This window comes from Quercus robur, chromosome 1 (genome assembly GCF_932294415.1).
Source record: "Quercus robur chromosome 1, dhQueRobu3.1, whole genome shotgun sequence".
Lineage (NCBI taxonomy): Eukaryota > Viridiplantae > Streptophyta > Magnoliopsida > Fagales > Fagaceae > Quercus > Quercus robur.
Window position 1 is genome coordinate 3,412,520 of NC_065534.1, and position 24,256 is coordinate 3,436,775.

Sequence of the window (24,256 nt, forward strand, 5' to 3'; positions counted from 1 at the left end):
ATAATGCTATAGGTCCTTTCTTTTCTTTTCTTTCCTCTTTTTTTTGTGTGGATAATTTGCTATAGGTCATAAAATAACAAAATGAAATTTTTGTAAATGTATCACAAATGGATCACAAATAAGATGAGAGGAGAGAACAAAAATAAAAAATAAAAAAGGTCAAGACTCCATGGTTTTAAAAACCAAACTGGCCAATTTGACTGGAAATTGGGCATCAATTCGGTTCGATTATACCTAAAAACCAAAAATTACATAAAGAGTAGAGATAATCAAAAAATCAGTTGTTTAATAGGAAAAACCAAAAACCAGTACAATTGGACCAGTTTTAGAATAGTTCAATTAAATGTAAAAAACGCTATGTTTTTTCAAAAAAAAAAATCAAATATAAAAAATAAAGAGTGTTTGAGAGAGAAGAAGAAGTAAATTCTGAATTTAAGAGAGAATAAATAGAAGGCTTAAAGAAGTGGGGACTGGACTCGTTGGGATTTTTTTGCCATTTAACATGATTTTGCTAACAATTTTGTTAGTTGACAAGTTTTTGAAACTAAATTGTAAAGTTGCATCTAAAGTCTCTATGACTTGAGTTCCAAGCTCTGGAACAGCTGACATGTTATTTTCAATCCACGTTTTATTTTTTATTCACTCCTCTTTGCACTAAATTGGCTGTCGAAGGTACCTAAAGAAGTTATGGATGATGGTTCTCCTGCATGGAATATAGGGAGAATTTTCTACACAAATGCCCCAAAGGAAGTTGTGGACGCATATGCAACTCAATTTGCAAAGGACATAGAGTCATTCCTTTTTGCTAGAGCACAAGAGCTTGTCTTTAGAGGGCTACTAGCAGTTATCTTACCTGTTGCCCCTGATGTCATGAGCAACTCAGACACATTTACTGGTACAGAATTGGACCTTCTGGGCTATTGCCTAATGGATATGGCCAAAATGGTGAGTAAAAGATTTTTCAATTCTTCCTCCTTGACCCTTGTTGGGGAAAATCTGGATAAACTAGGTGTGACTTTCAATTAGTTGAAATAGAAATGAAAAAAAATATATATCATTACAACCATTCATCATAAACTTCAAAATTCTACAATCAACAACTTAATTTGAAATTAATTTGTAGTGTATACCTTGCCATCCAAATTATAAATTATTGAATACTTATCCACCCTAAATTATGAGGACATTTGCAATCTATACTCTAAAATACAAAATTCAACAAACCCACTCATTTGGTGATTTTCTGCCCATATATGATAACTAATGTGGACGATTTAAGGACTATGCAAATTAATGTTGAACTAGAGAGTTTATTTAACATTCTATACTTTAGGGTGGTTGCAAATGTCACAATGTTTAATTGGAATAAGTTGAATAATCACGAATTAATCTTGAACTAGAGGTGCAATCTTTTACCAACTATAAGGTTGGATAGGTCATTTGTGAAAAATCGCATATATAAACAAGAAAATACCTAAAATTAAACGTATCATTTTAGACCTAAAATTATGTCACCTTGATAGTGAAATATTGCTTCATGACAAAGTCACTCTTTCCATAAAGCATAGACCATTGTTTTTGATTGCAGGGATTACTTAGTGAAGCAAAAGTGGATGCATTTAATACTCCTGTTTATTTCACCATGCCTAAAGAATTGAAGGCATTGATTGGAAGAAGTGGGAATTTCAGCTTTGAGAAAATGGAAATATTGAATACCCAGAAAAAGCATCTTTTCTTGCAAACGCCCTCAAGGCGTTCTTTGTTCTTGAGAGCCCTATTAGAAGGATTACTTGAAAGACAGTTTGGAAATGATATGATGGATGAGTTATTTGATCGTTACTCCGAAAAAATTACATGGTCCTCCTATTTCTTAATTCCAGAAACTGATAAAACAATTGAATTGTTTGTCATTTTGAAACGTAAAAATTAGATTTCAGTAGTATTAATTCGGACAAAAAAAATTCTTATCACATACAACGAAAAAGAGAATATTATGTATAAGCAATAATCTTAATTCATGCATCTATATAATCATTTTGAGAATCTCATTGTTTTATTTTCCATGAATCTATGAATGCCCCTACGTCGATCTGATGGTTTCCACTTTTCATGCTAATTTTTTTTTTTTGAGAAGGAGCTAAATTTATTTTAAATGTTCTTTTCCCAAGGAACTATTCCCATAAAGTTAAATCGCACTAGTATTGTAATTTCAACCCCAAAAAAAAAAAAATCATACTTTTATACCACACTTTTTATAAACCGATTCCGAAAAAATTAGCAAATTGAATAAATAAAATTTAATTGATATTCTATCCCAAAAAAAAATATTAAAATTGATATTTATATATTAAAAAATCTACTAAAATTTATCACATTAGACCTCAAAATATAATGTGCCTACCAACCTTTTTTTCATTTGTTCCAACAACACTCTTTTTAAATTTCTTCCTCCTCTAGGTTTTTTATTTAAGGGTTCCCCTTCTAACATATTAACTTCTCAAACTTACAAATACATTTTGGATAGATTCACATGTCGAAAAATGATATGAAATTGTTGTGTGTGACATTACTTAAAAAAATAATAATGAATAAAGAAAGAGTCTACCACCTTAAATTAATCGGTATTTATTATTTTACATACTAATTTGGATGGCAGGTTGGAAATTATAAATTGATTTATAATTAGGGTGTTGATCATAAATTTTGAAGTCTCATATGAATTCTCATATGAATGATTGTAATTAACCCTTTTTCTATTTCTTATTTCAAATTAGTTATATCCCTTGGTTAGAATTTCTAACCGAAGGGTTAATTACAATCATTTACAACTTTTTGCACCCTAAATAATAGAATTTTAAACCAACTCTATATGGATATAACATTTTTCCCAATAAAATCTCCAAACATTTTTCACAAGTTTTTCATTATATATATATATATATATATAATCAATCATTAATGCTCCTCCTACTAGGGTCGCAGCCATGTTTTTCTCTTTTATTTCAATGGAAAGAAATTGACAAAGTGAGTAACTCCAGGAAATTAATAAGAGATTGGTTTTTGTTTGTTGTTTGAGAGCCTGTGCAGTTTTTTGTTCTTAAGTAGATGCAGTTCTAGTGGTTAGATTAGGTTCATTAACCCATGTGCAACCATAAAACATGAACCTAATCTATTAAAAAATAGATTAGGTAACCTAATCTATTTTTTAATAGCTTAGGGTGTTGCACTAATCTATTAAAAAATAAATTAGGTAACCTAATTTATTTTTTAATAGATTAGGTTCGTGTATTCGAAGTTGCACATGGGACAACCTTATTGCGCGGTTGACCTGACCCCACACGACTAAGAATTTAACAGTCTTTATCACTTTAACTCTACGGGGAATGCTTTTTGACCAAATGTAAAATGTAATTATATGGAATATAATTGTGTTTGATTTGAAGAAATGTAAAATGCATTTGAGGAAGTGTAAGATGTACTTTTTAAACAATAGGTTGCAGACGGAAATGCTTCACCCACAAAAGGCCCAGCCATGCTTTCTTGTTAAACCAAAAATAGACAATAGGTTTTAGAAGAGAGGAGGAGATCAGGAGAATATAGATAATTTTGCTCTCCGAATCAATGCTTCAATGATTGAGAGTCATTTAAACTAAATCCACATTTTTTTTACTAGAAATGTTAGTGTCACAAATCATAATTGTTTATATAACTCGTCATATGATGAATTGTAAATAGTAAAAATAAAATAATGATTTTACATGGATATACATTTTCACTACTCACAACACACTACTTAAGCAAGTTATAGTAAAAATTGTAAATTATTTTCTGACATCAGTATTTCACTTTCTTTTTTTATCTATCTTTTTTTTATCGGTGAAAGCTTTAGAGAAAATTGATGTTAATTGTATTTTTATCCTTCAAAATCAAAAGTTTGCTTTTAGATAGCACTAAGAGATTCGCATGCCTCTGGCTAGTAGTAGGCATCATTGCCAACAACTTTAGGGCCCCACGGTTGTATTAATTGTATTTTCTTATTCAAAAGTTTGCATCTTTTTCCTTTTTCAAGAGTAAATTCTTTATTTTTTGGATTTAGTCTGGCACCAAGCACAAGATTTTCTTTATAAAATATTTTGTTTTTTTTCTTTATAAGATCTTGGCATCGTTAGATTAGGTTCATGTATTCATGGTTGCACATGGTACCTCCTTCCCGCGTGGTTGTCTTTAGTACCAACTACCTTCCTAGCTATCTTCTTTTGCTTTTGTTTCCGTTTGTGTTTGTTTCACATGGTAACTCAAAATCCTGAGCAAGGTAATCCAATAATGCTAGAGGTCTTTTCTTTTCTAAAAATTAGATTTCAGTGGTGTTCGGACCTAAAAAAATCTTATCACTTACAATGAAAAAGAGATTATTATGTATAAGCAATTATCTTAATTCATGCATCTATGTAATCATTTTGAGAATCTCATTGTTTTATTTCCATGAATCTATGAATGCCCCTAGATCTGATGGTTTCCACTTTTCATGCTAAATTTATTTTAAATGTCTTTTTTCTCAAGGAACTATTCCCATAAAGTTAAATAATACTCGTATGGTAATTTCAACCAAAAAAAAAATCATAATTTATACCATACTTTTTATAAACCGATTTCGAAAATTTTAGCAAAATGAATAAATAAAATTTAATTGATATTCTATCCAAAAAAATTTTTAATTAATATTTATATATTAAAAAATCTACTAAAATTTATCACATTAAACCTCAAAATATAATAAGCCTACAACTACGTACCCACCTTTTTCATTTGTTCCAACAACACTCTTTTAAAATTTCTTCCTCCTCTAGGTTCTTATTTAAGGGTTCCCCTTCTGACATATTAACTTCTCGAACTTACAATAAATACATTTTGAATAGAATCACATGTTGAAAAATTATATGAAAATTGTTGTATGTGTGACATTTTTTTTTTAAATGATAATAAAAATTAATAAATAAAGAAAGAATGAATGAAAGAGTGTACCACCTTAAATTAAACAATAATTATGTATCCTACAAATTTTATCTGACCTTCCTCCAGTACTTTGATGCGACCAGTCCAGTCAAATGTCGGTCCACTTATATCCATTTTAGTCTATTTTGACCCATTTTTGTTAATTTTGGTCTATTTTAGTCCATTCAGTCCACTTCGGTGATTCTTTGAAATGAGAGGTTTGTGTAGAAAGAAGAGCTACTTCATTGAGAATTATGTCACCTTCTCAGCATAATGTTGATAGATTCTTGATAAAATTATATTTTTCTTATATTATTAAAATCTTGTATTTTTTTACTATATAAATAATAGATTTACTTGTTTCTCAAAAAAAAAAAAAAAAAAGATTTACTTATATTTGCTTCTTCTTTAGGCCATTCAAAAAGTATAGAGGATAAACCATTTATAAGAAACATTATAAATAAATCTATCCCTGGTTGTGATGAATGACAAAGAATGCTTCAGCAGGACCACATTTAGTGGCAAACAAGAGGTGAATGGGAACGAGTACATCTTCAAAGTATTTTTACCTTTCAATACTTTTTGATGGAGCTTCTCTCGTTCCTTTTATCAAATATAATGATGTGAATTAAGCTTTAATGAGTTCTAACATGCAACATCAAGCAATTCCACTTCCTCGATCCGAAAAGTGTATTGTTGAAACTGGATTGGAACACCAAGTAACTCTAGATTTAGGGGCTCTTACTATAGCTAAACACGAGAGAAAAGATCATTTCTACCAATGCTCACAAGTAATTAAGTAAACCCCCTACCAAAAGGAGTGAACTAATTAACAATTTAACACAACATGATGCTACTAGTTTGTACCAAGACTCTTGTCAAGCCTTGCTCAATCAAAATATAAGATCATTGGAGCATAATGTAGCAGTGTTGTACAAGTTAATCTGGAAATTAATAGGGTATTGGCATCACAAGAGGCAGGGTAAATCTGGGAATTGAGTCTTTTACCGATAAAATTGAAGAAATAATTTCTAGGTCAACAGTGATAGAAAATAAAACATTGAAAATAATTATACAATTAGAGATGTACGAATTAATGGATAATTGTTTGCAAGAGTATTCTCTTTTTCATTGTTACATTTTATTGCAAGTGAATATTTATGTGGTCGGAATAAAGCAAAAGTCTAATTGTTGCGCTTAAGAACATCTTTACATTTATATTGTAATATTTATTCATTTTAATTAATTAATATTAAAATGCTCCAACACTAAGCATGGCATGAAAATGCTAATTAAAATGATCTAATCGAAGAAGTTAGATATTGGCATCACATGAACCTAGGTCAATCGATCTAGGTTTTGAATCTTTCTTCCTATATATTGCATAGACCCATGATGCCCTAATAATTAAAACTACAACTGCTGTCAACGAACATATGAAGGCATCCACATAGTAATAAATAGCAGGTATTTGTGAATTTGTGTCTGTTTCAAACAGTACTAAAAACGCGCTCTATAGCCGTGTTTTCAAAGAACGCAACTACAACTAACACATAGCCAGGTTTTTAAGAAATGCAGTTTGAACTACTAACCTATAGCTGCGTTTTTAATACACGACTATAGGTTAAGTCTATAGTCGCATTTCTAAGTATTTTTAGCTGCATTTTTTTTTTTTTTTTTTTAAAAAGGACCTATTACAACATCTACAAAACGCGGTCATAGCCAAACAAGAGCATCATCAAATTGGAGGTAAGATCGTTCACTATTACCTCTCCCAAACTCTGCAAAAAATGGAAATTTTAAGCATTAGATTCAACCATTTTCACAATGGGGGAGATGGAGGGCGAAAAGACCTATGCATTGCCTGAATCATCTATAATGAATGGAGAAGAGGGTCCTAACAGCTACACTCAAAACTCCGCCTATTAGGTATTCTTAATAATTCAAGCCTACATTTTTACCTATTTACTTGGAGTACCATATTGTGGTTTAACAGTGTTTGTTGAAGAAACTACAACTTATATGAATTCTGTTGGGATTGATATTGGCATACTTGATAACAATCACTCTGAAATATTAGTAACAATGGACCAAGTTACTTTAGAAGGGGTAACTTTCTTATGGTTAGATTGTAGCGGACTTACACCCGATAAAGTATTAGAACTTCAAGATTGGTTTATTTAAACTTATTTTGAGTTAGAGCCAAATTTATATTTATTACTCGGTTAAATTATACATTTTGACTTTGATGGGTTTTTTTTTTCTTTTTTCTTTTTTCAAAAACAAGTTCAAGTTTATTTACCATATACTTGATTAACTTATTCATATTCTTTTCCCGTTTAAAGTATATATCATAGTTAAAATTATGTACTTGTTCACAAATATAATGATTAATAACAAAATTATAATTGAGATTATATTCTTCAAGTTCTTTTATAAACTCTTGATATGACATAAACTCTTGTTAGAATAATATATATTATGACATACTTCTTCGACAAAAATGAACATGTTCATCTATATCATTAAAAATAATAAAATAATAGTTTGATATCTTATGAACTTATTTATAAAGTTAAAAAAACTCTATCAATCTTACATCACTTAATAATTGTTTATTGTTTTTTTTTTCTTTTTTATTCAAAAAATCCACAATTAAATTGTATTTTCTCTTTGTTTTTATCATGTATAACAAATTTCATGATAATTGATGTTATATCATCCGATGAATGTTTAAAATGTTAATCATCTCGTGTTGTAGGGAGGAGCTGTTGAAGCTGCCAACGAGATCATATCCAATCACTTTGACATCAACACCCTTTCAATTTCTCCAAACCCAATATGTGTAGCAGACTTGGGCTGTTCCACGGGACCCAATACTTTTATCTCAGTGCAAAACATAATAGAAGCAATAGAGCTCAAATACAGATCAAAAGGAGTAAATACTAAAATCCCAAAATTCATAGTATTCTTCAATGACCAGGTCTCCAATGATTTCAACACCCTCTTCAAGTCCCTCCCTCCCAACAGGCAGCAATTTGCGGTTGGGGTACCCGGTAGTTTTCATGGCATCTTGTCCTTATATCTCGGTGGTATGGGATTCAGATGCCAGATGGAGTTTTCTTGGGACTCAACACTTCTCTAGGTTTGTGGAGGTGGTTTAGAATGTGATAGACTAGGGGGAACATCTTGATGAGTTCGCAATGCTGGCTTGGACCTTATGGTTTCGGAGAAACCAGTTGAGAACTAATGATAGAGCCTTCCCGATTTCCCAGTTACTACACAAGCAAACTCATCACTGTTAGTCCCTTATTGTGTATGGTGATGTCGTTAGACTAGGAAACACCAACATAGACAAAGAGAATAAAATTATGTAACGTAACAATGAATTAGGAGTCCTAGTATTTATAGACTCCTCATGTCTTTTGGAAAGAGATATGTCTATTTTCCAAGAGTTGTATCTTATCTAAAAGACACATCACTTCTGTAGATAACTAACTTTAACACTTAATCAATTCTCTCCGCTGTTGGTTGGTGAAGCAACACTATCCACCAAGTGAGTGTTATTATATAGATGAGGGTACATCATATTATAGTGTGATCACCTATCACTATTATATACTAACAATCACTAAGTGAGTTTGTTCGTGCTTTTCTAATAATTCCTTCAATTGTTCTCCAGATTAGCTCTTCTGGAGTTGTACATTTGAATCCTTCTCCTAAAGCTATAGTTAAAGTGAACTACGATGGTGCTCTATTTTTTAAATTAGATGAAAGCGGGAGTGGGGGTTGTTATCTAAAACCACTTGGGACTAGTATTAGCATCAATGGTAGATAAGGTGCCTTCTATCCTCAGTTGAAGCTATTGAGAGAGCTTAGGGCCCGTTTGGTCATGAAGTTTTAAAATTGTTGTTTGAAAAGATGTGAAAATTGTAGTTTAAAAAGTGTTGTTAAAATACGTGTTTTTAGTGTTTATAAAACAAAAAAATGTGTTTGGTATTATAGTTTAAATAACATGTTTTAGTGTTCAAAAAACATAAAAAATGTGTTTGGTACGTGTGTTTGATTTAAAAATAAAATAAAATAACTGACACCTTTAACCAAAATAAACATTTTTTTATTCAAAAAATATTTTTTTAATGCCTAACGGGACTGTATGGGTGAGACTGCGTTGACAATACAGCTTTGGTGTCCAATCAGGTGGGCCATATAATGTTCAATATAATTACACAATTGCCACTGAAACACTAGTTTTTGTTGTTTAAAAACAAGTCAGAGATGATTTCAAAAATACCATTTTAAACACTGATTTTTGAGCACTATTTTTCAAACAATCCCTGAACAGGAATGACACACCAAACGTCCTTTTTTGTTTTTGGACACTAGTGTTCAGTGTTTAAACACTGAACACTACTGTTTAAACTTATAAACCAAACACGCTCTTAGCTGTTGTTCATCCTCTTCGACTTGCCAGTGATTGTGGGTTTCCTCTATTATACTTGAGGGAGATTCGGAAATTGTGAACAATGCTCTTAGAAGTGAAGAAGAATCTTTCACCTCGTTTGGCCACTTGATTGTTGAAGCCAAGACTCTTGCAAGGACCTTTTATATTCAATTACTTTCTCCCATATCTGTAATCAAGCAAACTCTACATCTCATAACTTTACTAGACATGCTAGTTATGTTATCAGTTTCATGGTGTGGACGAAGAGTGTTCCTCCACACCTAAATTCTGTAATTTTAGCCGAACTTGGCTAAGTTTTACTAATAATATCTATTTTGCTTTCTTCTTAAAAAAAATAAAAAGTTATAGATGCCATGAATCATTTAACGATGATTCGTTTAATGATGGGGTGATTCATTTTTGTAAATGTAATTGATAGCATATTAGTTTCAATCTTTGAAAATTGAAATTCAAATATGGCAAAAATATTTTTGGCTTGGGTCTTTTTCGTCGTCTTGTCATTTGCCGAGCTTTCATTAGTAGTTCTTGGACCCCGAGATGAGGCTTTTCAATTTTCTTTAAAATACAAATGCATTCACCATAAATTAAGCTGCTAATCATCAACAGTCTCGAACAATCATTGCAATGGCTAAAACCATAGCAATACGTAGCCGAAGTCTGAGCTGCAAATATTCTGTATTACATGCAAAATTGCAACTTAAATTTGGGAAATAGGGCAATGTTAATGTACGGCTGTATCACCAACAGAAAAGATCAAACTGCTACCTGGATGAGCATATAATTATTTTCCACAAGCCTAGATAATAAACAAAATTGGATTGGGTCATACTTCCAATGTACCATGCCTTATGAAACAGAAGTCATGCACAGTTTCAAAACTTTCCCTCCTCTTCCCGTTGCAACTTGCAATCATATTCATTCATCAAAAAACAACCAAAAAGAGAGAAACAATAAACACCCCAAGGAAACACTTTTTTCTAAAGACACTCATAGGAAATTTCCCACCTCAAGCAGCAAAACCGACTATGCATTTATCTAGTGAATAGATTATTGTCTATCAAATATATCAATCACAACCTCCCATTTGTCTGATTTTTTTTCCCCATTTTAAACATTGGTTATTTTATAAGGATAAAAAATAAATAAATAAATAAATAAAAATTAAAAAAAAAAATTCTAACAATTTGTGATTGATAGAAGCATAAATGGAACACAAAAGGTGAAATAGATGATTTTTATTTATCAAATTAGTATCATTTCGGTAAATCTCAACATAATTTAAAAGCTATACATAGAAAAATCCTTGTACAAGCTATGCAATTCACATACAAAGCATTAGGCAAACCAGCATACAGATTATCAAGAGGCTATACGATCATAAATAAGATCTAGCTAAATCCAATCCATTTAACCAAGGATGGAACAAAGTGACAGATTACATATCAAAAGCAATCAAATTATATAGCCAAAATGGATAGATGCTACACAGCTACACTATTGTTGCTTATAGTAGCCACTTTGGTGAGGAGGAGGGTATGGAGCTGGGATGGTGTAAGGAGGCCGAGGATGAGATCCAGATTGTTGTGCATGGGCATTGTAGTATGGGCCTCGCCACCCCGGATAAGCAGGTTGGCCATACTCATGGCTTGCATGTGACTGCTGTTGTTGGGCCTGAGGATGTGGATATGGAACAGAAGTAGGTGGAACATGGTAAGGAGAAGGCACCTGTGGCGAGCTATAAGCGGGAGGTGGGGGACCATACCCAGGCATTGTAGGCTGCTCCGGTGGCTGATAGTAAGGTGCTTGTGGCCGAGAATCTGCTTGCTGTTGTGAATTGGATCTTTGATTCTGATGTCCAACTAAAGGGTAGTTGTTGTAAGCACCTGCGTTTTTATTATCCTGGAAATTGAGGCCCGCCATTTGTCTTTGCACATCTTCAGTCATTTCCCGGCACTGGATGTTTCTGGTCATGACAAAATCGTTGCATTGCTGCTTTACATTTGTGATTGCATCCTGTTGAAAAAAGACAGCTCATTTATCAACACTTTTTTAATGTTAATCCTATTGAAAAATGAAAATCTTGCATACACATGATGTATATACAAGTTACAAACATTCCTAAAGAATTAGGAAGAGAGTCAAACAAAAAATAAGGCTCTAAAAGAAATAGTCTATATAATCTATAATGGAATGCTCATCCCTAGTTCCAAGAGTAAAGAACTACTCATACAACACTCTGACTCTCAAAAAAGAACATTTGAACTCCATAATTGGAATCTCCACACCATTTTAAAAGTGGAAGGAATTCCTCCCTCTCACTCCACACCAAATGCATTACCATGATTACCAATACAAATATGCCACCCAGGAAGTACATACACCTCCCAAAAAAAAAAAACCAAAAACTAAAATTTATGATGCAGACAAAATAACTAGTCACTTCTAGCAAAGTTCACAAATACAATAATGAAAAAATCACGTACACATGCTCACAAGGAGAAATCTATGCACACCAATAATATTAAATCTCACCCACAGCTACAAAGAGGAGCAAGTGTATACTTGAACAATAACTTTATTAAATAAATACTTGCACCACACAGTCTAACCAAACATTTCTAACCTGTAGAGTAACATAAAATTTCAGTCCCTCATTGATGTTCTCCTTAATCTCTCGGAACTTTGCTATGGCAGCTTGAATCTGCTTGTAACATTTCTCACGAGATGCTGGAAAAAATAGAAGGGAAAAGATCAACAGAGAACCTTTTTCTATTTTTTTTTTTTGATAAATAAAATAAAACAAACTATTTTTGAATTGTAAAATGCAACCTGTAAGCATTGCTGAAATAATATTAGCATTTGAAAAAATCCAGAACGTTATAGGAAATGTATGATAATAGAATCTGATTAAGTGATGTCCTTTGACCAGTAGAATCTAAACTTCAGAGAAACATGAATATAATAGATTATTACATAATGGACGAGCACAAACACAGACCCCCCCAAAACAAGAAAGCCCAGGTTCAGGTATATTGATAGAGATGGGTACAGAAAGAACAAGGTCAGAATCCTAGTGGCACATTACAAGTTCATCTAACATAGTTGAGAGATAGGTGGACCTAAACTATTTCATAGATCTGGTACAGGTCACAGTTTTCAGGTGATCTGAACTACTAAATTATGGTCAAGTCAACTAGGATTCCATGTTCTGATGAGGTTATCGCTTTGAATCCATCATCACTGATTAAATTTTCAAAACTCATCTCTCAAATGTAGGCCTCAATATGGCATCTCAGTAAATTTTTCGATAAGTGACATCCTCAGTTAATTGCAGAAGCCAACAAAAGCTGACATGCCAGAGCAACATGGTCTAAATGAAAAACTTTGAGCCATTCATTAGACTCTAAAAAGTACAGCAAGAATGTAGATTTGTTACACATTAATGATACAAAAATGCCAGAAAATTGAATGAATGCTTAAAAAATCTATATGACAAACAGATAAATATATATATATATTATAATCAAAAAAAAAAACCAACCTTTATAATCTTCAAGATTAAAGATGGCTGAAAAATCATCATTCTGAGCCTGAAAGAAATGTCAAACAATTATTTGAGGATCATGAAATGCCTCTTAAAATCTCTCTTTTTTTTAAGTGAGAAGATATTAGAGACTAACAATTATATGAATAAAGATGTCAAATTTGGTTCATAACATATTCTCCAGTCAAAACCAATTCTATTTGGTAAAACATCACATTCAGTAAAAGAAAAAAGAAAGCTGGTATTCAAAGAAAATAAACAAAAAAAAAATGCAGTAAAATAAAGAATTAAACCTGGATTTGCAGCAACAGTTGTTCTTGTGCCTCAATATTGTGGGCAATATCTTCACTAATGCGATCATATTTTGATATCTCCTTCCTGAAAAGATCCTCATAGGAGCCAGTTGATGTCATCAACTTTGGTAGTATATCGTCCTGAAGCCATATATAGAACACAAAAACAACCAATTATATCATAATGTATCACAGCAATACTGTCGATTACAAAAAGCAAAAAAAAAAAAAAAAAGGTACGAATGAACACATACTGATCATGATACAATTTTATAGCCAGCCTGATATGTAGAAACCAAACAACCAACCAATTGATTACTTGCTTGCACAGAAATTGCCAAAAGGAAAATAAGTGCAAAACCAGGATAATACAGAAAAGAAGATTCTACAATACAACAAATGTGCCTGTGACTTGTGTGCATGCCTTTGCCTTGCACAACTTCAAATATTAGGCCAAACCTTCTTGTAAGATAAAATTCAACTGTCATTTTCTTAGACTATAATAACTCTCATATCCAAACCGAATTAGCTGGTAAGTTTAGTTCATACGCTAAGTAGCACATTTTCATAAGCTATAAAAGTTTAGCTTCAATTAGTACTTTCTAAAATTTATCCACAATCACAATGCAGATATTAAAAAAATGAATTTTTTTATAAGGATTGGCTATATAGCACAAGATATAATATTAAAATAAAGGTTTGACTTTTGAGACACTTCTTGCTAATTGGGCTGATACAACAAACAACTAATACTCAGAGATCAATCTGTGTTGGTTAAATGATCTAAACCCATGGAATCCTTGCCATACTATTGAAAATACTCACGATAATAATGACCTTGAAATAGTCCAAAGCAATATCAGTAGTAAGTTTAGTGGTTGAAAATCATGTAAAAATTAAACCACATGGCTCATGTTTATCTAAACGCAACAACAATTAATTCCCATCAGCCGAATGAGAAATACACTAAGAAATTTGCATACATTAACAGAAATTAAGCATTGAACAAAGAATCCTCATCTGTATATTTGTTGGATGAAAAGAAAAACCCTTACCCAAGTTCAAACAAGAAAACACTATTATATTGGATTGACATGGAAAAAATCCATAAAGTATTAAAAAATAAAGAACACTAGAAAGGAAATATCAACGTTGCCCCAAAAATATTAATAAATAAACATAAGACCAGCCCACTAAATAATTATGTGCAAGCAATTAACAATCCAAACAACACACTTTTCTTTCAATAATTTATTATTTTACAAATAAAAAATAAAAGCAAAACAAGAGTATCATTAATAACAATCCAACTTTTCTTTCAATAATTTAAAAAAAAAATATATTAGTTGATAAAAAAAATAATAAGTCAAACAAGAGCATCATCAATCATATTTCGCACCTTTCTTTTCATCTCTTTAAGCATGTCTTCAAGACCAGCCCGCTGTGCACCAAGAGTTTCTAATTGCCTCTGTATTGAGCACAAAATTGAAAAAATACAAGTCAAACACAAAATGTAGCACAGAACATACCAACCTTAAAGTATAACAACTCAAGATATGGTTTAGCACCTTCAGGTTTAATCACAAAAGCAAGACAGATATTATTTCTTCGACTATTTGAAGGTAAGAAAACATGATCTGAACTAGTTGACAAAAATTTTCCAATTCCCAATGTTTAGTGAACATGATACTTCATAAAAGTTTGATTGTTTTGCTAATACCACCTCTCCAGAACCTTGTCAGTTTTTAGCAAAAACACCCAAAGGCTCAGTTTTGAGGATCAATTTACAGAGGACGCAGATAAGTAGAGGTTTACTAGATTCCTGCCTCTTCAGAAAAAAAAAAAAAAAATATATATATATATATACATATATAATCAGTTAACATGGGAACTTGCTGTGAGGTTAGGACCTTTTTTTATTATAATTCAAAATTCTTGAGCTGCTGTAAGGCATCGAGAAAGCTATATGGATATATTGCATGCCAATATACCACATCCCATCATTAAGCACATGATCCCCAAAAATAATTTTAGTACATGAGTGCAAGTGGTTATGCTTCAACATCTGCCCGTGTATTGGCACCCTTTTAATATTTTTCAAGCCACATCCATGCCAGCACACTTATTTTTTCCAGTGTCTACAAATATATAAAAGTGTATGGCAATGCTGTCCTTCCACAAACCTAAGCATTAACATTTAACCTTTTCAATCCTAGACTAATGGTGCAAAAAGTACAGTCCTACCACAAAATAAATTTGAAAATTTCCCTAGTCCTTCACCATCCCAATTTCAAGACACCCAATTGTTTAGCATTATTCTTGTTCATACAATTTCTGGATACATATCCTTTTCTTAAATAAATACTGTAAAAATATCTATACTCAATACAAATGACATAATACAAATTTATAATAAATATTTAGAACAAAAATGTTAAAATCATATCTATCAGTAAACAAAGCACAATACATATTCTGTAAGTTATGTGAAACAACCATGTGATATGACTAGATTGTTATCATCTTCGTGAAAGCTTCAAACTGATCTCTAAGCAAATGAGCGGATGAAACTATATGTCCCTTACAAAATGTACATTGGGCATGTGGTGAGAGAATAGGAAAGATGAAATTGACAGTCAACTTTCACAACGGGCTCACAAAAGATGTGGTTGGGGGGGGGGGGGGGGGGTTGTTAGAGATTTACCAAGCTCTGCTTCAGAGCACCCACAACAGCATCCTCATTGGCATCCAGAGACATTATTGGCCTTGCCAAACTTGGGAGGGCTGATTCAATCTGACAAAAGAAAATGCAAATATAGGCTTAGAAGCAGATAGCACCCACAGATGATTAACTAAGACCAACTAAGGAAAACAATGCTGGACAAAAACTAAACCCAGGGTGCTACCAAAAGCTAAACCAGCCAATACAGGTCAATAAAAAAATAACTAAATCAAACAAATGGTCAGTAGTTTGTACTTAGTGAATTCTAGCAATAATATAAAGGGCATCCCAAAAAATGATGAGAAGTAAGCTGTACAAAATTTATTAGTGTGAGAAAGGAGAAAAAATTTCCAGTAAATCTATTTGTGTTCCATTTCTTAGATACCAACTTCTCAGAAACTTAGAACACAAAGTCTTGTACATGTACAGTAGGAAAATGGATACTTTTTATTTTTGGTGTTGGGGGGGGGGGGGGGGGGGGGATGGAATTGCTAGGTGAAGGGTCAAAGGGATGACACCCCCAAGATTTGAACTAAGGCATTCCCCATAGTGGAAAGCCAGACATGCCCACCCCTTAATATTTTGATTTACACAACAAATAACCCCTTATGACCATTTATGTTCATTACAAATTTTCAAATTTCTCAAATTAAATTCTCAACCAGTATAACCACCAAAAAAAAAAATGCTTAATAACCAGATTGGTTATATCTTAAGAAAAATTTAAAAATAAATCAAAATAATAACCATAGGGGGCTAAGTGTCATTTTTAAAAATAAGAAAGGGATTCTGACATTTCCTCAAACCTTAAGGAAGGTTAGTGTAATTTACCAAAAAAAAAAATTCCCCAATGAAACAACACAGCCTTACACAACAAATTGTACCAAAAACCTTAAACGCAAAAAGACAACCTTGGATCAAGAAATGCCTTTGAAATTCTATCAGCTTGCATTTTCGACATAGTATGATTATGCTATTTAAATTTTCTTATTGCATGTCAATGCATCATCCAAGGCCTATGGTATAAGGCACGGGAGACAAATGATAAACATAAATAACACAAACAGTTCAACATACTGGACGGCGATCAAGGATTGACATGAGTGCTGAATGTTCTCTCACAGAACGCTCAATCCGGCCATCACTTTCTGCAGCTTGCTTCAAGTTAGCTGCAAATCTATTCAACCTATCCTGTAAGTTTTTTGTTAGAGTGCTGGACTGAGGTCTAGTCCACCGTGTTCCAAATTGGCCTCTAAATTGAGCATCTTCTCTTGCCTCTTTCTGCAAAAGCTCCTCTATCTGGACCAGCATTTCCTGGTTAACCCTCCTCAGATCCCTAAGTTGCTGTAACTCTGCTTCCAAACCAGCGGGGCCCCCACTTATCTGCACTGCCTCCACATCTTCTTTGAGCTCCGTTGGGAGAGTGAAATTCCCTTCTAAAGCTAGAATGGAATCAGGAAGGTCCATCTCTTTGAGCCTTACTCGGGTTAACTCACTGGCTTGTTGTAATTTTTCAGCTTGTGTTCTGATAACATCATCAACCATTTCAGTATACCTAGAAAGTGCCTTTGCACTGCTGTCAGGAACAAGGCTTGCAAACATCTTCTCCTTGCTCGCATCCAATACCTCACTCATTGCCATTGACTTAACCATGGAGAATGCTGGAAGAGGTGGTAGGGAACTGGGGGAAGGAACCCTCATGAGGTAAACTCTGTCATTCTCTTTCATGGCCCTCTCTAGGTTCCGATTAATATTGACCTCTAACTTGCTAATTGCATCCAGAAGTTGTGCTGGAGCCCCCTTTGCAGATTTCTTTGACTCCGTTATAGCACTAACTGCACTCCTCAACCGTGCAATTTCCTCAGCAATCTCTTCTTTCTCGTGTAGCTCTAAACTGTACCTATAGCAAGCTTCTGCATAAAATAGAACCGCCTTTAGTTGCACATGAGATATCCAGCCCTTGTCAAAATGCTGGTTCAGAGGTGCAACATTCAGTGCTGCCAAAGCTTCCTCGTAGTACAACCCAACCTGCAATCACAAACATCTCAAACCAAATTAGAAAATATGTAACATCACTGAAAATACCTAATATAAAGATACATTTCACTGTACTTGTGGAATGCAAACATGTACTGGAGTCCCAAATGACATTTAATTAAAAATGCAACTACAAATACAATGCTAATTTAAATCATTATTATTAAAATCATATTGTTTTACTAATGTTTACACAGATATCCAAATGTACAAAAAATCCACATCCCACACACACACACAAAAATCTTCTAAACATCCCAATCATCAAACAAGCAAAGAGTTCACATTAAATGATTTTTTTCTCATATATGGATAAGGATAGGATTTGAAATCTATGGTGTCTGCCCCATGATATTATTATTTACCATTAGACTAACACACCAATTGATTTATTTTTGGTGTAAGCAGGATTTGAACCTTAACCCAAATCCCCTATTTGAAAACAATAAACTTTACTAGTTGAGCTAACTAGAACCCACAAGGGTTAACATTTCATTGGTGCAATATCAAAATTGATCACTTATCAAAGAGACCCATCATACAAATGTACCCAAATATCAAAATCCACATCCACTCCAATTCATCAAGTAAGAGATTTTACCAATTGAGCTAAATAATGCCCACAAGATTTCACACTACATAATCAAACCACCAATTGGTGCAATATCAAGATTGATCACTTATCAAAGAGATATCAAAATCCACATCCATTCCAATTCATCAAACAAGCACAACAATTCACATAGTAATTCATTACAATTCCTAATCAAATACCAAAATTGAAACACATACCTGCCTGGAGATCTTAGCACAGACCCCCGGTGTGCTCCCTTTCGCAATAGTATTCTCAAACACAGACTCCTGCGCTTGCGCAAGCATCAACCTTTCGAGCATCCCGGCGCATTCCACCCCCACGTCCACGGTGGCGCCGCCTCCAATCGCAGCTTTGGTCGCCGCATTATCCCTCAAATACGCAAACGCCCCGGCCGCCGCGATAAACGCGTGCGAAGCCAATCTCCGCCCGTCCACGGTGGCGCGATCGTAAGTCAGCCCAATCTGACTGTACACCGCCCCCAAATTGAACAGCACCGCCGCCTTCTCCAGATGAATGTTCTGTTGCGCCGCCTTCTGCTTCGGCTTGAACGCGTCGAACCACGTGAAGGTGACGGTGTTGACGTGGTCCTTATCGGGAGAGATCGGGAAGCGAGTCTCGACGAGGCAGAGGGCTTTGAAGTAATTCTGGAGGAGGTCGCGACGGGCGGTGGGAGTCGGGTCGGGCATGCGCTCCAAATCGGCGCGGTACTGCTTTAGGGTTTGGAGATCGTCCTCGAGGTTCTGAGCTTCGCGCTCGGAGTAATTGAAAGCGATGTAGTTGCGGAGAGGCCGGTAGAGCTCGACGGAAGTGGTTTTCTTCTCGAAGATTGCGAGCATGATGTTGGAAGACGATGACGAAGAAGCCGATGGTGTGGCCATGGCTATGATATTTTGAGAAGAAGAAGAAGAAGAAGGAGGTGAGTCAATTTGAGACTGTGATTTTGAGCTTTTGTTTTTGTTTTTGTGTTTTTGGTGTTTTTCTTATTGGCGAAGCAAAGTGTGATTGGAATGGGAATGAGTCAGCAATGTAAATGTAAATGTAAGACTTATGATTATGAGACGATTTTTTTGGCAACACATTTTTTTGTTAGGTGTGACCATTCGAGTGCATGTAATATACTAAACCCGTTAAGATGATAATATATACTAAAAAATTGACATATATTATAATCTAAACACTAAACCCAAACCTCTCCTTATGTTTTCACTACGCTGGTGGTTTTATTATGGCGGGTAGATGAGTTTAGATATTTAGGAATTTATGTGTTAATTATTATTAAAAAAAAAAAAAACATAATGATACAAGTATACAATTCTATAACCTTTTAATTTACAAGAAGAGATTTATAGGTCGGTACCCGAAAGTCTTCTGAGGTGATTGTTTGCGTAGGTCGGTCTTTTGTTTTAAGGTTTGCTTGTTTATTTAACTCATTTTTCCATGGGTTGCTACCTTAATAAATTAAGGAATATATGAGTTATTAATTTATTAAAAAATCATTTATGTGATCGTGTGGGCAATTTTTTAATGCTGGATGGGGTATTGAGTTTGAAACTTTCAAATACGATAGTGTGATGCTAAACTAGTCTAGTTCATCAACTATTATCTCTTATTATTTTTGGCATTGTTGAACTGTAGGTGAGTTTGGGATCAAGTTATGACTCAACTCACATAAGTAAGTAACTATAAACGTGGTTAAGTTATGGCTCAACTCAATCACCTAAATCCAAATTATTCTAGGTAATAATAAGATGAAACTATGACTTTACTTAGGATAAGGATTGGATTTAGTGTTCTTGTGCATTGGACTCGTTAAGATGTGAACGCATAATAAAAGTTTGGAAAATGTCAACATCTCAATAAGTTAAACTATTCCTATAAAAAAAATAATAATAAAATAAAATAAATCAAGTCAATTTATGGTACAACCACACCACTCTACACCATTAGACATTGGGTGGGATTAATATCAAGCTATCAGCGGATTTGTCTACAAGAGAAAATAAAAATAATTAAAATAATTTAGTCAATTTTCACATAGTAAGCTAGTAAAATTTTTTAATGATTTGATCAAATTAAATTTTAAAACCATGGGAAATTCAAATTAAATTCCACACTTTGACAAAACCTCAAATATAAGCAAAATTTTCAATTCAAACCACAAAACTTTCTAATTTAATTTTGAAAAAACGTGTACTAGTTTTTAATTCAAAATGTGAATTTCCATGCTTTTTTTTTTTCAATTAATTCGGGCCCAAAAAAACGCGTCTAAACCCAAGGGCCTAGAGATAAGAGAAACGCACGCTCGCACGCACCGACCATTAATCTTATTTTATTAAAAAAAAGGAAGTAACTTAGCGTGCTCGTTTCTGGCTCTATATATAGGCCTAATACATTTTTATACACGGCATAAAGAAATTTCTGGAAGAAAGCTTAGCAGAGAGAGAGAGATAGTCAAGCTTTTGTCAATCTCCGATCTCAGCCTCCCTCCTTACCTATAATCTCCGATTCAGGTACGATATATCGATTCCTCCAAATCAAAGTTTCATTTTGCTACGTTTATGCTCTCTTCTTTTTCTTTGTTTCTTTAATTTTCCCGAAAGTTCAATAATTTTTTAAAGGTTCCAGCTTTTCATTTTCTTTTCTTCGTAATGGGTTTTGTCGTGAACTCGATCTTTTGTTATAAAAAATCGTTCTTTTTGATTTTGTTCGAATTTGTATTTTCTTGTTTGAGTGCTATTTTTGTTGAATAGGATCGGCTTGTTTTGATTTGATTTTTTTGGGTCTTCTTGTTCGGACCTAGGGTTTATATGTTAATTCTTGTTTTTAATATTGATGAGGGAAAATAAGTTAATAAAAATAAAATAAACGAAAAAAAAATTATCTTTTTTCTGTATCCTAGGGAGAAAAAAAAGCTCTCAACTATATATCTAGTTCAGCTTCATTGTTTTTGTATTTTTAATTTTAAGTTTATGGGAGTTTAAAATAAATAATAATATGAACTGGGTTTTTTTTTTTAATCAGCTTGGAGTTCAATAGGGTTTGGATTTTAAAAAAATGGGGTTTTGATGATTTGAAACTGTAGACATGTTGTCTAACCAGTTCTTGTCTCTGTTGTTTTCTCTGTACAGATTTGTGTTGGTTAGTGTGGACTGAGGCTGCTTGTGGTTTTGGGATTCCAATTAAATCCATTCTTTCTTCGCATAAGGTAAGGAAGCCGAATCAAATTTTTGTTCTATTTTGTTCTTTCTGTTTTGATTAATATTGTTATTTTTTTTTTTACCTTAAAACTGTGTTATATGTCAGAATTTTTTAAGATGGAGTGATATACTTTTGTGCTATGAGTTTATGGTTAATTATAGGACATGAAGTAGTAGTCTATATATTTTATACATTTCATGGGTGGACATGAAGTAGTATATTATTTTTATAATGAAAAGTGGTTCTTGTTTATTAGCTGATTTATACTGTTGTTGAGATGTATCTAGTAACATCTTGTTCATGTTTATTTGCCGTAAGTATTAGTATGTGTGAAATCTTTTCCCTGTTGTGTTTTTGGGATGTATCATGTAAAATACTATTTGAAAGTGTAATTGTCAACCTAATGTATGTTGTACAATTGATTAAATGCTTTGTCATAATCAGTGTTGTAGAACGTGGTCATATTCATGATCATTGTCAACCTGGTGTATGTTCTAGCATTTACATGCACTTGTCATAGTCAGTGTTGTAGGTAATATTTATGTCCATTATTGGTCTAGTGCATTACATTACAATATTCATTATTGGTAATATTCATGTGAGTTACAAGTATTATTTGTAGATCTGATTAAGGAGAATTAAGAATGTTCTATTAGTTGTTACTTGCATTATGAAATGATGGAAGAACTAACATTGTTTTTTCTCTTCTTTGAGATGCACTTCCAATCATCATCATACCAACATGCAGATTTTGAGTTGGTTTTTGTTTTTGAATGGACACCAAGAGGTTCATCGAACTGGTCGAGGAGAAAAAGAAGAGAGCTCTGGAGAAGAAAGAAGCTCCTTTAAAATGGGAGCAGAAACTAGAAGCTGCTGCCAAGGCAAAGGCTGATGCTGAAGCTAAGAGGAAGCTGAAGGCTGCAAAGCATAAAAGAAGATCAGTTTCTGATTCTGATAGTGACAGTGATGGTGACAGCAGTGATGAGGGAAGAAAGACAAGTAAAAGAGCCCACAGGAGGCACAGGAGGCATGGCCACTCTGACTTAGGTGGTGACAATGAAAGGAGGAAGGAGAGGAAATCTAAGCGAAAGCCAAAGAGACGATCCTCTAGCTCAAATGATGATAGCAGTGAGGAATATGAGAGTGGCTCTGAAGAAGATAGGAAGAGAAAGAAGCGAAACCACCGAAGGCACAGGCATTCAAGATCCGATACTGAGGGCTCTTCAAGTGATGATGATGGTGAGGCATTCAAGAAGAGAGGCCATGCAAAACGACACAAGCACCATAGGCGATCAGAATCTAGTGATTCAGATTCTTCTAGTATTGAGGATGATGGCTTAATTCGAAGAAACCATGGAAAGCATCACAAACGCCATAGGCAGTCGGAGTATGGTGCTTCTGATTCTTCTAGTGATGAGGAAAATGGTGCAGTCAAGAAAAAAAGCCATGCAAAGCACCATAAACGTCATCGTAGATCACGTAGTGTGGACTCCAAGTCATCTAATTCTGATGCCCACAGAAGCCATCGAAGGAGTGAATCTATAGGAAAGTCATCAGATGACAACCATGAAGAAGCGGGTAAACGATCAAGGCACAAGATTTCTGGCCTTCATCGCCACCACCACCACAAACATAGGCACCATCACTCGGATGAGGAGAAACATCATTTGCTCCAAGCAGAACCTAATGGAAAGAATACCGACGATATGTGCAAGATTGAGAATAAAAATGCTGCTCATGATCATGATGGTGGAAACAAATAGGGAGATTACTGGTATTTGGGTTGGTTGATGTACCGTACTGTTCTCATTTGCTTTCTTTTCTGACTGATTGGAGGGATTTCTTGAAATTTTAATGCAGACAGCAATTGCCTATTACTATTTTACATTTTACTGGAATTTGTTGAAGTTTAATGTTCAAACTTGATTAGTGATTCAAGTTGCTTAGTCTATTCTTAAATCTAATTGGTGTTTTTACTGAAATTTGTTGGCATTCTCTTTTTGCATGTTCAAGAGTTGATGAATGGTTGGTATTACTTTTTAGATTTCAAGTTGAGTAAATTGATTTGAAATTGACCCATTGGAAGATTGTTAGTTGTTACCAATCCTTCTCAATGGGTGGGCCAGGTGTGTAATTTAGAACTTAATGAACATCAATGATAGATTTATAGTTTGGCTTGGACCTCTTTACCAAGTTCACCATCAGCTTCTCAAGTTGTCCTTTTCTTAAGGTGATGGCTCAGGTTTATTGTCTGCAAAATGGTAGTTAGGAAGGGCTTAGGAGTTAGGACAAAGCCAAGGTTCATTCACATTGTATCATGTGCTGAGAGGATCTGTGTAAAAGTTCCTAATTCTTATTTAGAAGCTGCGGTAAATGATAATAGTCGAGATAGTGTTTTTCACATCATACA

The 24,256-nt window shown here is 33.8% G+C and overlaps 3 protein-coding genes across 4 annotated transcripts; 2 read left to right on the plus strand and 1 right to left on the minus strand.

Moving 5' to 3' along the window:
* Positions 1-612: 612 nt before the first annotated feature.
* On the plus strand, positions 613-1,930 carry LOC126713542 (probable S-adenosylmethionine-dependent methyltransferase At5g37990; the record flags this gene model as incomplete). Its single annotated transcript, XM_050413303.1, has 2 exons — positions 613-945; positions 1,589-1,930. Coding segments are annotated over 2 exons (675 nt in total), but the record flags the coding sequence as incomplete, so codon positions are not given.
* Positions 1,931-10,663: 8,733 nt separating this feature from the next.
* LOC126716426 (vacuolar-sorting protein BRO1) lies at positions 10,664-19,694 on the minus strand. Its single transcript, XM_050417268.1, has 8 exons — positions 18,846-19,694; positions 17,094-18,044; positions 15,999-16,088; positions 14,694-14,762; positions 13,295-13,435; positions 12,999-13,047; positions 12,081-12,184; positions 10,664-11,470 (listed from the first exon to the last, which is right to left on the minus strand). The coding sequence occupies exons 1-8, from the start codon at positions 19,524-19,526 to the stop codon at positions 10,952-10,954; spliced, it is 2,604 nt and encodes an 867-aa protein (XP_050273225.1). The 5' UTR covers positions 19,527-19,694; the 3' UTR covers positions 10,664-10,951.
* A 1,307-nt stretch (positions 19,695-21,001) lies between these two features.
* LOC126716450 (uncharacterized) lies at positions 21,002-23,828 on the plus strand. Of its 2 annotated transcripts, none has more exons than XM_050417283.1 (3): positions 21,002-21,158; positions 21,777-21,853; positions 22,561-23,828. In XM_050417283.1, exon 3 carries the CDS (start codon positions 22,620-22,622, stop codon positions 23,607-23,609), a length of 990 nt encoding a protein of 329 aa, XP_050273240.1. In that variant the 5' UTR covers positions 21,002-21,158; positions 21,777-21,853; positions 22,561-22,619; the 3' UTR covers positions 23,610-23,828. The 2 variants fall into 2 exon arrangements, with proteins under 2 accessions (XP_050273240.1, XP_050273245.1); XM_050417288.1 differs by having other exon boundaries at positions 22,595-23,828.
* The last annotated feature ends 428 nt before the right edge of the window (positions 23,829-24,256 follow it).

Coding starts and splice junctions, on each gene's coding strand:
- LOC126716450 (XM_050417283.1), top strand. CDS start 22,620: ATGGACACCAAGAGGTTCATCGAACTGGTCGAGGAGAAAAAGAAGAGA.
- LOC126716426 (XM_050417268.1), bottom strand. CDS start 19,526: ATGGCCACACCATCGGCTTCTTCGTCATCGTCTTCCAACATCATGCTC. Junction 14,763..15,998: donor GTGCTCTGAAGCAGAGCTTG/GTAAATCTCTAA, acceptor TGCTCAATACAG/AGGCAATTAGAAACTCTTGG. Junction 12,185..12,998: donor TAATCTTGAAGATTATAAAG/GTTGGTTTTTTT, acceptor TATTTTTTCCAG/CATCTCGTGAGAAATGTTAC.